The 16036-nt window shown below is 45.7% G+C and overlaps 1 protein-coding gene across 1 annotated transcript in view; it reads right to left on the bottom strand.

Moving 5' to 3' along the window:
- SYT17 (synaptotagmin 17) overlaps positions 1-16036 on the bottom strand; it is an 80180-nt gene continuing 64144 nt past the window's right edge. The window contains exon 8 of the mRNA XM_060078568.1: positions 1-197. Coding sequence (XP_059934551.1) covers positions 1-197 — 197 coding nt within the window. The remainder of the gene's footprint in view (positions 198-16036) is intronic.

Raw genomic sequence — 16036 nt, 5'->3', positions numbered from 1 at the left:
TCAGGTCACCTCCAGTGAGGCAGGGGACACACGGTCACACTCGGCCCGGGACCGCAGGCTGTGCCACTGCTCCACTGCCGTGCGGTGGGCACTGAGCATCCGCCGCCAGTGGTTGGATTCTGAGGGGCCCGAAGAGTACTGGCCGATGACGATCCTCCCGATGAAGTCGTTGCTGCTCTTCATGTTGTGGCCGAACACTAGCCAGAGGGGCGAGAGGAGGAGGGGGCAGGACAGGAGGCAGGAGCAAGACAGAGGCGTTAGTCTCCATACTCCTCAACTGCAGGTGCGAGGTCCTTGTCTTCAGGACACTGTTACTTTTAACCATGAGAATTCCCTGATTCCCTCATCATCCTCCCACGAGTCCCTTGGCTGCAACTTTAAACTTCCGACCCATAGACTCACCACACTGTCCTCAGGGCACTACAGCCGGACAGTCCTGGTGGAACTGCCAGCCACCACTGGAGTCCAGCTGAGCACTTAAACCAGGGTTCCCAAGCCCGGCACTGTTGACATTGGGGCCTGGATAATTCTTTGTGGGGCATCCTGTGCACTGTAGGAGGTCCAGCAGCACCTCAGGCCTCTACCCACCAGATCCCAGTAGCACCCACCGCCCCCAGCTGTCAAAACCCCAGAGTCTCCAAACATGGCCTGGTATCCCCAGGAGGCCAATTCATCCCAGATAAGACCCACTGGGCCATGGGGCCAGACATCCTAGGTGAATCCTGGCTCTGTCATTCAACAGCTCTGAGACCCTGAGACAAGCAAAGGAGCCCCTCTGACACTCAGTTTCCTCCTCGGTTACACAGGAATCTTAACAGTACTTTGAGAGCTTTCAGTGAGATAATGCACACTGTGCCTGGCACTCAGTAAGTGCTCAATAAACACTACACTGCTCTTTCGATCCTCAATTTCTACCTCTTGACCTTTTACAAAAGGGACCTAGGCAACAGAGGCAAGTTTCCTGAGAGAAAGGGCTCCAGCAATTTCTCCTCCCCTTGTTGCACTGCATGTCTCTTTGGAAGGCTGTTAATTCCCATGCAAGCTTAATTTGTGTATTTCAAGCCTAATGAGATAGCTTGATTTATCTTCCCAGCCGAGTTCTGCCTAATTCCTTATCTGCATGTGGGTAGTCCAGGCATGCCATCTCACTAACGGGGAAGCAGGCTGTGTCTGTGTTATAAATGAAAGACTACAGAATGGGGACTATCACAAATTCACCCAGCGTGAGCAGAGCACAGGCAGGCTGGATCCCAGGAGGGATGCCCATTATCAAACAAACCAGCTAAAATATGCAGCCCAAAACAGAGCTTGAATGCTAACAAATCTCTGTTTCCCCTGTGGGGCTCACATCAAGAATTCCAAATGTAAAAATATGGGGAAAAAAAGAAAAGTGGAAAAACAAAACCAAAAATCTCATCCATTGTCTTTAAACCCAAAAAAGACCTAGAGTGAACCAGGCTAAGTGAAACGCTGTGCCATCTCCATCAAGAGTGTCCCGTACCTGTCAGCTCCGTGAACAAAAATTGGACCAGGTATATTTTTTGTACATTTGGTAAAGTGTTCACTTTGCATAGGTAGACCTTATTTATATGAAAATCCCTTATGGAAGAGAAAAATTAGGAAAAGAATCTTTGCTTAATAAAGGAAATTGCTGAGAAGCTCTCTGATGCATCTGAAAAAAAAAAAAAAACTTTTTTGAATAGGTAACATTCAGGACTATTGAACTATACCTAGTGGGCAATGTAAGGTTTAATTTTCACCAAATGAAAACAAGTTACCAGAGTCCCCTTCCCCGTGGGCCTCAAATCGAAAGTAAGACATTAGGAGACCATTTCAGGCCTCATTTGGCTTTCTTTCCTGGGGGCAAAATGTTCTGTCTTCCTCTGCCTCTCCAAAGCTCAAGAATGAAAATGCAGAAACATCCTAGTCAATAGGTGTAGGTTTTGCTTTCTTGGCAAGTGGTTCTAAGAGGAAATCTCAAAGGTTCTCAGGCACTGTTGGTGAAAGAGGAAGCATGTTCACCTTTTGGGGGAGGTTCACAGTATCTGCTCAAAATAAGAATGTCATTACTCAAGATTCAGCAATTCTACTTCTATGGATCTGTCCCATAGAATTATCTGCACAAATGGACAAAGATAAACATACAAGAATTATCCACTGTAGCAGGGGTTGGCAAATTAGAGCCCTCAAGCTAAATCTGGTCTGTACCGGTTTTTTGTAAATAAAGTTTTACTGGAACCCAGTCAAACCCATTTATTTACATAATGCCCGCAGCTGCTTTTGTGCTACAGCAGCAGAGTTGAGTAGCTGCAGCAGAGACTGTGTGGCCTACAAAGCTGAAAATATTTACTAGCTGGCCCTTTACAAAGAAGTTTACCAACCCCTGCTCTAGAACATCATTTGTGAGAATGAAAAATGGAAATAACAAAAACACTTCATGATGAAGTGTGGCTAAGGCTTGTTGGTACCCTGCCTGCCCCCTCAGCCCACCCCAGAGGCTACCCATAGCTTCTGTTGCTGGCATCCTTCCATGAGCGCCCAGTGCTCTCTGCCTGGGACATGCCAGTGTATGCTGACAATGTGACTTTCAGTAGGGGCCTTGGACGACTCAATAGAAACTTGACCTCTGAAAAGGCTGGGGACTAGGGTCAATCCAAATCCTAGACACCAAGGCTTCAGTGCTCTTCCCTGGTTGGCGATCCTCCGAGCATGCTGCCACACGTCGTTACTGGGAGAATTAAGTGCTGTCCATCCATACACAACTGGAAACTCACGGCCGGTCTCTCCTGGACTCTGCCTTTTGCTGATTTGAGTCTGTATCCTTTCACTTCAATAAACCATAACCAGGAGTATAACAGCTTTTCTGAGTTCTGTGAGCCCTTCTAGAGTATCACTGAACCTGACGGTGGTCCTGGGGCCCTCCCGAGCTGCAGTTACCCACGCATCAATCGTCCTTGATTGGGGGATTCCCTGGTGGCACAGTGATTAAGAATCCGCCTGCCAATGCAGGGGACACAGGTTCAAGTCCTGGTCCAGGAAGATCCCACATGCCGTGGAGTAACTATGCCCGTGTGCCACAACTACTGAGCCTGCGCTCTAGAGCCCGTGAGCCACAACTACTGAGCCTGTGTGCCGCAACTCCTGAAGTCCATGTGCCTAGAGCCCGTGCTCCGCAACAAGAGAAGTCACGACAATGAGATGCCCACACACCACAGTGAAGAGTAGCCCCCGCTCGCCACAGCTAGAGAAAGTCCATGCACATCAACAAAGACCCAACACAGCCAAAAATAAATAAATAAGTAAATCAATTAATTAATTAAATAAATTTTAAAAAAATCATCCTTGATTGGCCTGCCTCCCTTCCTGGTCTCACTTCCCCAGCCTCTTACTGGTGTTTCCTGGGATCACCTTCCTAGTAGCCTGGTTGCACCCATGTCCTTGTTTTAGGATCAGATTTGGGAGCACCCAGACTAAGACTGGAGAGGACTAATTAAATAATTTCTGATGTGACGATACCATGGAAACCAGAACCATGGTAAAAAATGAGACAGACCTATATATACAAGATGGAAACATCTCCAAGACATATTGCTAGGAGACAAAATCAAGTTGCAAAACAGTATACGTAAACACAATCTCTTTTTGCTTAAGAAAATGTTAACATATAGAATAGAAAACAGTATCTGGAAGAATATTCACAAAATTGTTAAGAGTAGCTCTCCCTAGAGAGAAAACAGAGAACTTGCCACTTTTTCTACTTATTATATAAGTATGTACCGTTTGAACTTCTTACAAGAATATATTATTTTGGAAAGAAAACAGAGGAAACAATAAGTTGATATGAGAGAATCAACATCGAAATTACCAGAAGGCGCAGAAGGATGAATGGCGATCTGATAGCCTACGTTCCTTCACCCAATGTGCAAAGTAACTGGCCTTGGTAAGTCACTCAGCACTTGAAAGGTGGTCGCTCCTCAGTGATTCAGCCCTTCTGATGGGAAGCAGTTGCTGCTATGGCCATCTGACCTGATGGGCAGGCTTTGGGACTTGCAAATCACTTGGTAAAGTTATGGCAATCTTAACAGTCTTTTAAAAACCATACATTTAAAATGCAAATTATAACAAGCTGAATAAGACGAATGACTTCTATCATAAAAGTCGCCTGGGCAAGTATCAAGATTTGCCATCACTGTAAATTCTAGGGAGTGTGAGAATAGGGAATTAAGACTGGATATTTACTGAATCCAGAAAGGGGCTCAGAGACAGGAGACCAGATACCCCTGACCACTCCACTTTGTAGATAGGGAAGCCAAGTCACTGAGCAAGCTGGTGAGACACTCACAGTATTTGCAGCAAAAAACCTGTAAAGGAAGCAAATTCCTCATAACTGGATCCCTACCTTTCTCCTCTTTAGAAACAATAACATCTAGAAATTTTGTTGTGAGGCACCCCAAATATCCCCACTGGCTGTTATGGGGGACTCGTCTTACTGCAGTCAACAGTATATACCTGCAAAATGTATAGGCTCTAATTTACCCTCATCATCTGGAGGGAACTTCAAAACAACCTTTACAAACCAGAGAGTGACAAAAAGGCATAGATGTCAGCAAGGACCTACTGTATAGCACAGGGAACTGTGCTCAATATCTTATAATAACCCATAATGGAAAAGAATCTGAAAAAGAATGTGTGTGTGTGTGTGTGTGTGTATAACTGAATCACTTGGCTGTACACTTGAAACTAATACAACATTGTAAATTAACTATACTTCCATTAAGAAAAAAAGGCATAGATGTCACGAAGTCCATGCACAAAACCTGTGAAGAGGGCACCTCACATTTCCTCTTAGATCCTATTTACTCTTCATGGCTTTAGACATAATTCAAATAAACTTGGTCATGTGGTTTCCCCATCTGGAGTAATTTAAATTAATCTGGTAGACTGTGACTACCAGACAGATACCAGAACTTAAAAAAGTACAACAGAACCAGGGCCATTTGGTGAAGGGGCAAACAACCCTTTCCTCCTTCATAGAGCCCGGGGAAACTCACTGTGCGATCATTAATTTTTATAATGAAGATCCTGAATCAGCAGGAAAGCTCAACGTCCTGGTTAATGGGTCAAAGGAAGTACAAACAGTTTTCTATCAAACAGTTAAAACTTTAAAGCCTTTTTTTTTTTTTTTTTTTTTGGTACGCGGGCCTCTCACTGTTGTGGCCTCTCCCATTGCGGAGCACAGGCTCCGGACGGGCAGGCTCAAAGGCCATGGCTCACGGGCCCAGCCGCTCCGCGGCATGTGGGATCTTCCCGGACCGGGGCAGGAACCCGTGTCCCCTGCATCGGCAGGCGGACTCTCAGCCACTGCGCCACCAGGGAAGCCCCTAAAGCCTTTTTTAAAAGAAAAATTAATTAATTAATTAATTTTTGGCTGCGTTGGGTCTTCTTTGCTGCGCGCGGGCTTTCTTTAGTTGCGGCGAGCGGGGGCTACTCTTCTTTGCGGTGCGCGGGCTTCTCATTGCGGTGGCTTCTCTTGTTGCGGAGCACAGTCTCTAGGCACGTGGGCTTCAGTAGCTGTGGCACACGGGCTCAGTAGTTGTGGCTCGCGGGCTCTAGAGCGCAGGCTCAGTAGTTGTGGCGCACGGACTTAGTTGCTCCGCAGCATGTGGGATCTTCCTGGACCAGGGCTCAAATCTGCATCCCCTGCATTGGCAGGTGGATTCTTAACCACTGCGTCACCAGGGAAGTCCCTAAAACCTTTTTTAAAGTTTAAGGGGAACGCGTTTGGCGAGTAGAAAATTTACTCACACAAAACCCCTTTAGTGCCCCTCCCCCAGTGATCAGAGAACAGCACCGGGCATGCCAGGAACGTGCTCTGTGCCCTGTCACACTGTTCTCTCTCTAACCTCAACAAACCTCATGCACCCTGACGGCTACAGTCTCCAAGGATCACCCTCTGTGTGGACCAGTGAGTCACTGAAGTCCAGCTCTATCCTCAGATGCCATGGACACACCTGGCATATTCTACTTTCTGAAATTTAAAGAATCACCAACATATTGAAACCATGTACAAGCCCCTGCATCCTTGTCATGTTGCAGCAAAAATAGAAATAAGGTTTTTTTCTTTTCTGACAAACAAGGAAAATAAAGGAACAATGGGTAGGCTAGGGAAACAACATAAACTGGCCTGAAAGAGTTAAGCAATCCTAGTTTTACTTTAACTGTTACTTGTCCTTCACAAAGCTAACTCCTTAAACACTCTCTGACTCATGTAAAGTACATCCTGCACCTGGTATTTACATCCCCTACACTCCCTTGTAACAATTTACCCCTTGTAGCATTCTTCATTTCAGAAAGGTCCCCAGCCACAACCCAGAGATGAACAGAACTAATTACTGGGCTGCCTGATGCCAGCTGTGACTGTTTTAACTTTTTGCAAAAAAAAAAAAAAAAAAAAAAAATAGAATACAAGGCCGTCATTGCTTTGATCCCTATCACCTATCCCAGACCTCAGACTATAAGACCTCTCCTGGGACTCCACTGGTGGCACAGTGGTTAAGACTCCATGCTCCCAATGCAGGGGGCCCGGGGTTCGATCCCTGGTCAGGGAACTAGATCCCACATGCGTGCCACAACTAAGAGTTCCCATGCCACAACTAAGGAGCCTGCCTGCCGCAACTAAGACCCAGAGCAACCAAATAAATAAAATGTTGAAGAGAAATGCACACTTCGATATACATCCCAAGGAGGGGAAAAAAAAAGGCCTCTCCTAATTCCCCGAAGAGAGGGACACAGTTCTTGAGGCGCTAGCCTGCTGTGTTCCCTTTTTGTCTGGCAAAGAATAAAGCTACTCTTTCTCCTCCGAAACTCTGTCTCCGTATCTTATTTCAGCATCCGTGTAAAAAGAGCCTATATTTTGACATCAATATCTGTCTGCTTCTGTGGTGCTGATTGCCATGGCAATTCAGATTAGGGAAACACAACTGGCAAAACAAAAGCATGATGAGAGGCACCAATGGGCTCAAGGCTTTGAAGGAACATGGAGAGTACCACTGCTTTATGAAGCACCTACTATGTGTATGGCTCAGGGCTAAGCATATCACATGGATGAACTCAATCTTCGTATCAACCCACTAGAATGGGGTTTCTCACCCTCAGCACTGCTGACATTTGGGGCCAGATTGTTCCACGTTATGGGGGCTGATCTGAGCACTGCAGGATGTCCAGCAGCACCCCTGGCCTCTGCCCACTGGATGCCATTAGCAGTCCTCTCCCCAGCTGTGACAACCAAAAGTATCTCCAGACACTGCCAAACATAATCCACCCCCTCCCCTTCCACTGAGAACCACTGCTCTAGGGCAGCTGCTGTCACTGGCCCATTTTACAGCTGGGGAGCCCGAGGCCCAGAGGTGCAGGGAGATCCCTGCTCCAGTCAACATCCACGTGCCCTGAGTGAGTCAGGGGCAAGGTGAGGCTTTCATGTGTTGATATGTGCTGTAAAAATGATTTTGTTCTTTCCCACAAGAGCTAAACTCTTTTGGTTGCTAATTTAGTTTGCCAAGGCAGACGGTTCTGGCAGGGAAGCTGGACGACTTAGAGTGTGGGTGTGATAAACACTGCAAATGAAAAGGAAAGAAAATCTTGATCTTTACCAGTGGGAGCAGACTTGGCAGCTGCCCAGTTTGCAGGTTCGGTTCACAAGGTGATGCCCCCACCTGCACAGAGACCCCCGCCTCATGGAACCCCACCTCGTCGCTGTCCCCTGCAGTCCACCTCTGGGTGCTGGATTGAGCATGCTCCCGCATTTCTGAAAAAGCTGCACTAAGGGCTTCCCTGGTGGCACAGTGGTTGAGAGTCTGCCTGCCGATGCAGGGGACACGGGTTCGTGCCCCAGTCCGGGAAGATCCCATATGCCGCGGAGCGGCTGGGCCCGTGAGCCATGGCCGCTGAGCCTGCGCATCCGGAGCCTGTGCTCCGCAACGGGAGAGGCCACAACGGTGAGAGGCCCGCGTACTGAAAAAAAAAAAAAAAAAAAAAAAAAAGCTGCACTGAGCTACCAAAACCCATCCTAGCAGTTTCACAGTCCTCCTGAACTCCTTACTGTGGAGGGATCCCCACGCTTAGTCAGGCTGTTCACTGTTCACGAGTGATCTCAGCCCTTGGAGGAGCCCAGTCTACACGCCCCTGCTTCCTCCCCTTCCCCCTCCCCACAGGCCACTCCACAAATGGACCCATTCTCTTTTCAACTTTTGCAAAACTTCCTCAAATTACAGTTGGTCCCCTGCATCTGTAGACATGGAGGCCATTTCATATAAGGGACGTGAGCATCCACGTAGTTTGGGATCCAAGGTGGGTCTGGAACCAACTGCCTGCAAATACCTCTTTTTTCTTCTCTCTGGAACCTAGAAGCTGTTTCAGGTTTTTCTTTAAAACCAGGTAGATCATATCACTTCCCTGGGCCTCGGTTTCCCCATTTACACAATGAGTGGGTTTATGTAGGATTTAAGGTCCCTTTCAGCTCCGAGATTTCTTAAGTTCTAGTTTCATCCATGATTTAAGGGTGACGTTTTTCATGCTTTCTTGGCTCATTCTGTGATTCATAGCAGCTGCATGGACGGAATTTTTTCTCCATGTTTTTCCTTCTAATAGTAATCGTGACAATTTAGATAGCAGTATTACAATAATTTAAAATCAGCAATGCCAAATCCTGACATCTTTTTACTAGGCACTGAGCAAAGTACTTTATATACATTTTTGACTTAACCAACACCACCATCCTATTAGGGAAGGTGCTATTTATACACCCAATTTGCAGATGGGGAATTAGAGGCTCAGAGGGCTTAGGAGGTTGAGTGTCCAAGGTCACACAGCCAGCATGGGCATAGAAGGAATTGAAATTCAAAGCTCAGCATCATTTCTCCTCCTTCTGTCTCAGAAAGAAGAGACTTCTCACCCATTCCCCCCTTCCACTGACCCTGACACAAGACAAAGACAAGATTAGGAACAGAAATATACACAACAGGTCCTCAAGTCAGCATGTCAAGGCAGAGGTGCCAAGAGTCAGAATGGCCCTAAAACCCCCTCATGACAGTGCCGTGTGCACCCCAATGTTCATTGCAGCACTATTTACAATAGCCAGTCATGGAAGCAACCTAAATGCCCATGGACAGATGAACTCATAAAGAAGATGTGGCACATATATACAATGGAATATTACTCAGCCATAAAAAGGAATGAAATTGGGTCATTTGTAGAGACATGGATGGACGTAGAGACTGTCATACAGACTGAAGTAAGTCAGAAAGAGAAAAACAAGTATCATATATTAATGCATGTGTGTGGAACCTAGAAAAATGGTACAGATGAACCGGTTTGCAAGGCAGAAATAGAGACACAGATGTAGAGAACAAACGTATGGACACCAAGCGGGGAAAGGGGGTGGTGGTGGTGGGATGAATTGGGAGATTGGGGTTGACATATCTACACTAATATGTATAAAATAGATAACTAATTTTTAAAAAAGACCTCTTTAAGTAATAGAAGACATGAAGAGATGAAAAATAAATAAATAAAATAAAAAAATAAAGTACAAGGCCCAGGGTAGAGGCCCCTTTTGCCCAGGTCTGCAGGCAATGATGGCTTAAAGTGTTGGATTCCTTTAATCCAGTGGTTCTCAGCTGGGGCCAATCCTGCCCCCCAAATTTGGCAATGTCAGGAGACATCTGGATTGTCACACTGGGGATGGGGGGTTACTACTGGCATCTAGTGAGTAGAGGCCAGGAATGTTCCTAACCATCGTACACTGCACAGGACAGCACCACATCAAAGAATTATCTGACCCCAAATGTCAACAAGTGCCAAGGTTAAAATTCCTGCCTTAAGGGAAAAGCACGCGTTTTAGGGTTTCCCTTCATTAACACCCAATCCATTGTCACCAAAGGAAAGTCTCTGTGACCCAAGTGACTACAAAGATCTGCAGGGAAAAAGAGCTGGGAGGGGAGAGGGAGGGAGAGAAGCCACCTCTCTGAGATAAAGAGTGTTTGGGAGCTCAACAGAGAAGAAATTCCAGAGCAAATTCAGGGCGAGAGGAAACGCGGGAGTGGGGGAAGGGACTGCTGAGAATGTCGCTGTGGCTTATGAATCAGATCTTCCTCCTTGCCCAAGAGAAAGAAGTCAAGATTGTAATCTGTTTTAAAATTCCTTCGGACCACGGCCGGACTACTTCTTTGTGTCTGTGTGGAAACTGAGCCATGTGGAGCCTGCGTTTACAGGGATGACATATGGGTTGAAGAATCACGTTCAGATCTGTGTGTGGATTATAGTCTAGGAGGAAGCATTTAAAAGTGTGACTGTAATGTAATGTGCTTGTTTTTACATGAACAACTGAAACTTACACGTCTGAATGAGGATCATCTTTGTAATATTTGTTTAAGAGATGCTGGCATTGCTTTGGGAGAGAATGTTCACTGCAAACTGTCTACCGAGCTAGTTATAAGACACCCACTGAAGCTTTAGAAGATGTCCCTCGTCTTCTAAAATAACTGAGAAAATAAAGGGGAGATACCACGAACATGAAAATCACTTGGAAGACTTTTAAAAGTATCAGTGCCTGGGCCTCACCCCAAGAGATTCTGTTGATTGGTTTAGGGGTAGGGGACTGGATGCCAGTGTTTTTCAACTGTTCCCCAGGTGATTCTCATATGTGGTCAGGTTAGACACACTGTATTAGGAGCAGATCAAAATATCCACTGGACTGGTGGCTTAGCTGGGGAAAAACCCCACACGTTTGGTGTCAGAAATGTTGTGAGTAGAGAAAAACAGACAGTTTTTTCTTTTCACTGTGTTCCAATAAAACGTTATTTATAAAAACAGGGAGTGGGACAGATTTAGCCCATGGGCTGTGATCTGCCAATCCCTGATCTATCTAGGGCAGTGATGTTCCAAGTACAGACCCCAGAACACCAGCTTCAGCATCACCTAGAGCCTGTTAGAAATGCAAGTTCTCAGGTGTCATCAAGGATCTACTGAATCTACTGGAGATCTACTTGTCCTATATAATTTTTCCTTATTCCCCAACAGAGTCTCTTTCTTAACCTTCAAAGCGGGTCAATGCAGCAATTGTCTTGAATCCTAGCTCAAGACAAGGTGTCAAATCCTAGTGATAGGTGGAGGCCCAGCTGGGATCCAGCAGAGTGACAGTGGTAGAGCTGGGGTTGAACTCAGGTCCTGATGACCTCCTGGGTCCCTACTCTTAACCTCTCTTGGCATTTGCAGCATTCTAAATCATGCTTTGAAAGAAATGATGCTGATTTGGATAGGCACATTCTAGTATGTTTAAATATCACCCTACTTTTAGAATAGATACATAAATTGTTGTATAGTTACACACTGAAATACTATATTAAAAATGTGATGAAAGGGGACTTCCCTGGTGGTCCAGTGGTGAAGACTTCACCTTCCAATGCAGGGGGTGTGGGTCTGATCCCTGGTCGGGGAGCTAAGATCCCACATGTCTCGCGGCCAAAAAAGCAAAACATAAAAAACAGAAGCAATATTGTAACAAATTCAATAAAGACTTTTAAAAAAATGTGATGAAAAACCACAAGTACACATAATTATATGAATAAATTTCATAAGGATGATGTTGAGTGAAGGAAGTGGTATGATTCCACCTACACAAAGGTCAAAAAGAGACAAAATGAATGTATGATAAGAAAAGTCAGCACAGTGTTCCCTGGGGGAGGGAGTAGTAATTGAAAAGGGCACGAGGAGATTTCTGGGAATGCTCTTTTTCTTGATCTGAGTGCCAGTCACATGGGTGTGTTCGTTTTATAAAAATTCATGAATTGTATCTTTAAGATTGATGTACTTTTCTATATGTATATTACACTGCAACAAAAAGTCAACTTTAAAAAACAAACGAATGGGACTAATGTCTACAACTGACCTTGAAATGCATAGGAAAAAAATGAATCAAGAGATAAATAGAGAGATGGAGAGACGTGTGGTAAAGCAAGCAGAAAATGTTCAATGCAGAATCTAAGTGGTGGGAATACGGATGTTGACAGAACCATTCTTTCAAAAATTTTTAAAGTTTCTTAATAAAATGTTGGGATTTAAAAAAACCCAAACACACAAACAGCTTAATTGTCCTACTTTTATATTTTATAGCTTTCACTTGCTTCTTTATACCATAGAAATAGCAATTTCCAGGTCTGTGTGCCCATTCAGTTCACAGGCTGGTCACAGGGCTGTTGGATCCTGCAGCAGGGAGGCAACTTGGTGAATCATCCGGGACACAGGAGCGAGCAGGACAAGACTCTGGGGAGACGGTGACGACCTCCCAGTGGGTCCTGCCAGCTTATCCCAATGACCACAATAACCAGACCACACATGGCCAGAAACACTGTCCTGCGCCTGAACCGAGGGGTCTCACACCCTGATGATCTGTCTACTCACAACACCAAACTAAAGGTTCAAGTTGACTTTGGACCACTGGCCACAGAGCAAACCCCTGCCTACAATGCCTTCCTCCTTCCACATGATCTACACCACAAGTCACTGGGGAAATGCAAATTAAAAGCACATCCAGTTGTTTCATTAAAAAAAAATTACCTACATAGAATAAAATCCATCCATTTTTAAGTATACAACGTTTTCTCCCTAGTACTTAACATCATTTCTACTCGGCATAACTCAGCTCTTTTGTTTACTGCCTGTTCTGTTTACAACATTCAAGCACTCACCCGAGGAAACTGGGACTTTTGTCTGATTCCTTCACTGATGTATGTACAGAGCCTGGCTCACAAGAGGTACTCAATGAATATTTGAGTTGAATGAATATATACATTAATATGGAAAAATATCCAAGATCTATTATGTGAAAAGAGTAAGTTGCATGAAAGTATATTTATATATTTTGGATGTTAACAACAGAGGATGGAGATCTATGCGTACACACATGTGCACACATGTCACACACACACACACACACACACACACAGGTGCGTACATTCCTGGAAAGAAGGCTACAATAAGTTGCTAAGAGTAGTTACCTTTAAGTAGGGGGACTTAGGGATTTTTACTTTTTATTCTGCTCTCTCCTGTATGTTTGTATCATACACACATATGTATTATACATACATATATGAATATACATTTACATGTACATATAATAACAACATACAAAAGCCTCCAGTACTCCTTGTCCCATGTAACCCCTTCACGTCACCACATGCAGGTGACATGCGCCCATAAACCACAATGTGGGGTGGAGTAGAGACCTGATTGAAAAATACTCCGCTCATCTTCCCAGGAGGGCTGCCCAGCCCTGTCTCCCGCTGAGCCAGGCCACAGTGATCTGCCCAGGCCACACTACCTGGGACATGGGGCTTGTCTGCAGAGCAAGATGTTTCTGTCTGGCCCAGTGTTTATGGGCAGAAACAGGGAAGCCGTTTGAAACCCTGCACAGATGAGCACGAATTCAGCCAACAGGCTCTGCCCTGGAACTCTTCACACTTAAGCAGCTAAAGCGAAACTGCTGGGAATGATGAGAGGTTAAAATGCCACAAAGAGAAGAAACATGCCCCAAACAAGCGCATTACAGGAGCAGACTGGCTCCGAGCCCACACCAACCTGCCCTTCACAGCTCCTGGCAGAGGCCACCACCTCACCTGCGAACTCCAAGGAGACCAGCAGAGCTGCTACTCCAGCTCAGGGGGTCCCAACCTCAGCCCCCCTGACGTTCTTCTCTGTCTTGTGCAGTGTAGGATGTTTAGCAGCATCCCTGGCCTCTACCCATGAGATGCCAATAGCTTCCCCCAAGTTGTGACAACCAAAAATACTCCCAGACATTGCCAGATGTCCCCTACGTGACAAAAATCAGCTCAGCTGAGAACCACCCATCTAACAGCTTTTCTACTTGAGCAGGTGCCCGGGGCTTGCCAGCCAAAAGGTATTTGGTGAATATACTGCAAGGACTTCTCTTGTTAGGCTGAATTCCCCAAGCCTGGAACTTGGTGGTGTGGGATCGCCCATTGACACTGATCATGAACTAAAGTAACAGGTGCTCAGAGAGGCAGGGGAGCAAACTGGTTCAGGGTCCAGGCTGGCTCTTTTGTTTGCCTCTTGGGTGCCCGTGGCAGAGAAAATTGTGTGGCCTCCAAAGCCTTTTCTTCCTGGACAAGCAGGTGGACTACATTTCCCAGCCTCCCCTGCAGGGAGTTGTAGCCAAAAGTGTCTGAGTCGAAGCGGAAGTGATATTCATAACTTCCAGGCCTGCCCCATAAAAATTTCCCATGCAACACACAATCCTCAGCTCTCTCTCTCTCTCCCCCATTCACCAGCTGGAGATGAAACCCTCCAAGGCCTGAGAAGATGGCAGAGCCACAAGATGGAAGGGGCCCAGGTTACTGAATCACCGAGTGGAAGGCCACTTGTGAGAAGACCCACAAAGGATCAGTGTGCAAGAAATAAGGGCCAAGACTCCCTCTTGCAAGAGCACCGGAATCACAACTAACTGCTGAACAATCATCAACAGGAAGACACTGGAACTCAGCAAAAAAGATAACCCACAACCAAAGACAAAGCAGAAGCCACAATGAGACGGTAGGAGGGGCGCAATCACAATAAAATCAAAACCCATAACTGCTGTGTGGGTGACTCACAAACTGGAGAACGCTTATACCACAGAAGTCCACCCACTGGAGTGAAGGTTCTGAGCCCCACGTCAGGCTTCCCAACCTGGGGGCCCAGCAATTGGAGGAGGAATTCCTAGAGAATCAGACTTTGAAGGCTAGTGGGATTTGATTGCAGGACTTCAACAGGACTGGGGGAAACAGAGACTCGCCTCTTGGAGGGCACACACAAAGTAGTGTGCGCATCAGGACCCAGAGGGAAGAAGCAGTGACCCCATAGCAGACTGAACCAGACCTACCTGCTAGTGTTGGAGGGTCTCCTGCAGAGGCAGGGGGTGGCTGTGACTCACGGTCGGGACAAGGACACTGGCAGCAGAAGTTCTGGAAAGTACTCCTTGGTGTGAGCCCTCCCAGAGTTCGCCATTAGCCCCACCAAAGAGCCAGGTAGGCTCCAGTGCTGGGTCGCCTCAGGCCAAACAACCAACAGGGAGGAAACCCAGCCCCACCCATCAGCAGACAAACGGATTAAAGTTTTACTGAGCTCTGCCCACCAGAGCAACACCCAGCTCTACCCACCACCAGTCCCTCCCATCAGGAAGGAAGCTTGCACAGGCCTCTTAGATAGCCTCATCCACCAGAGGGCAGACAGCAGAAGCAAGAAAAACTACAATTCTGCAGCCTGTGGAAGGAAAACCACATTCACAGAAAGACAAAATGAAAAGGCAGAGGACTTTGCACCAGATGAAGGAGCAAGATAAAACCCCAGAAAAACAACTAAATGAAGTGGAGATAGGCAACCTTCCAGAAAAAGAATTCAGAATAATGATAGTGAAGATGATCCAGGACCTCGGAAAAAGAATGGAGGCAAAGATCGAGAAGATGCAAGAAATGTTTAACAAAGACCTAGAAGAATTAAAGAAAAAACACCTAGAAGAATTAAAGAACAAACACACAGAGATGAACAATACCATAACTGAAGTGAAAAATACACTACAAGGAATCAATAGCAGAATAACTGAGGCAGAATAACAGATAAGAGATCTGAAAGACAGAATGGTGGAATTCACTGCCATGGAACAGAATAACGAAAAAAGAATGAAAAGAAATGAAGACAGCCTACGAGACCTCTGGAACAACATTAAACACAACAACATTCACATTATAGGGGTCCCAGAAGGAGAAGAGAGAGAGATAGGACCCAAGGAAATATTTGAAGAGATTATAGTCAAAAACTTCCCTAACATGGGAAAAGAAATAGCCACCCAAGTCCAGGAAGTGCAGAGTCCCAGGCAGGATAAACCCTAGGAGAAACACGCTGAGACACATAGTAATTAAATTGACAAAAATTAAAGACAGAGAAAAATTATTGAAAGTAACAAGGGAAAAACAACAAATTACATACA

This window comes from Mesoplodon densirostris, chromosome 16 (assembly GCF_025265405.1).
Source record: "Mesoplodon densirostris isolate mMesDen1 chromosome 16, mMesDen1 primary haplotype, whole genome shotgun sequence".
NCBI classification, from domain to species: domain Eukaryota; kingdom Metazoa; phylum Chordata; class Mammalia; order Artiodactyla; family Ziphiidae; genus Mesoplodon; species Mesoplodon densirostris.
Note: the sequence above shows the minus strand (reverse complement) of the source record. Positions and strands in the feature narration are given on the sequence as shown.